We start from the raw sequence: 385 nt of genomic DNA on the forward strand, positions 1-385 counted from the left end.
CAGCTGCTGCTGCTGTTGCTGCTGCTGCTGCAGCTGCTGCTGCTGTTGCTGCTGCTGCTCCTGCAGCAAACCGTTCGTGGCCTAAGTAATACTAACCCTAAACTAATACAAATATAATTATATAAATATAATATTTATATTTATATTTTTATTTATATCTATATATTATTTATTATTTATTTATTTATTTTTATATTTATTTTTATATATTTTTTATTTATTTTTATATTTATTTATTTTTATATTTTAATTTATTTTTATGATTCAAATTTTTATTTTTTATCTAACACCAAAAACATCCAATTCGCATTCACCCTGCTGCTGCTGCTGCTCATGCAGGTGCTGCTGCAGCTGCTGCTGCTGCTCATGCAGGTGCTGCTGCAGC

General features: G+C 31.2%; 1 protein-coding gene across 1 annotated transcript in view; it reads right to left on the reverse strand.

The window, feature by feature from the left end:
* The window catches only part of EMH_0002700 (uncharacterized protein), a gene marked incomplete at both ends in the record, with an annotated part of 3834 nt that overhangs the window by 3309 nt on the left and 140 nt on the right, over positions 1–385 (reverse strand). The window contains 2 exons of the mRNA XM_013496109.1: positions 1–60; positions 289–383. Coding sequence (XP_013351563.1) covers positions 1–60; positions 289–383 — 155 coding nt within the window. The remainder of the gene's footprint in view (positions 61–288; positions 384–385) is intronic.

The sequence above is a fragment of the Eimeria mitis genome, genomic scaffold, assembly GCF_000499745.2.
Source record: "Eimeria mitis Houghton genomic scaffold, Emh_scaff192, whole genome shotgun sequence".
NCBI classification, from domain to species: Eukaryota; Apicomplexa; class Conoidasida; order Eucoccidiorida; family Eimeriidae; genus Eimeria; species Eimeria mitis.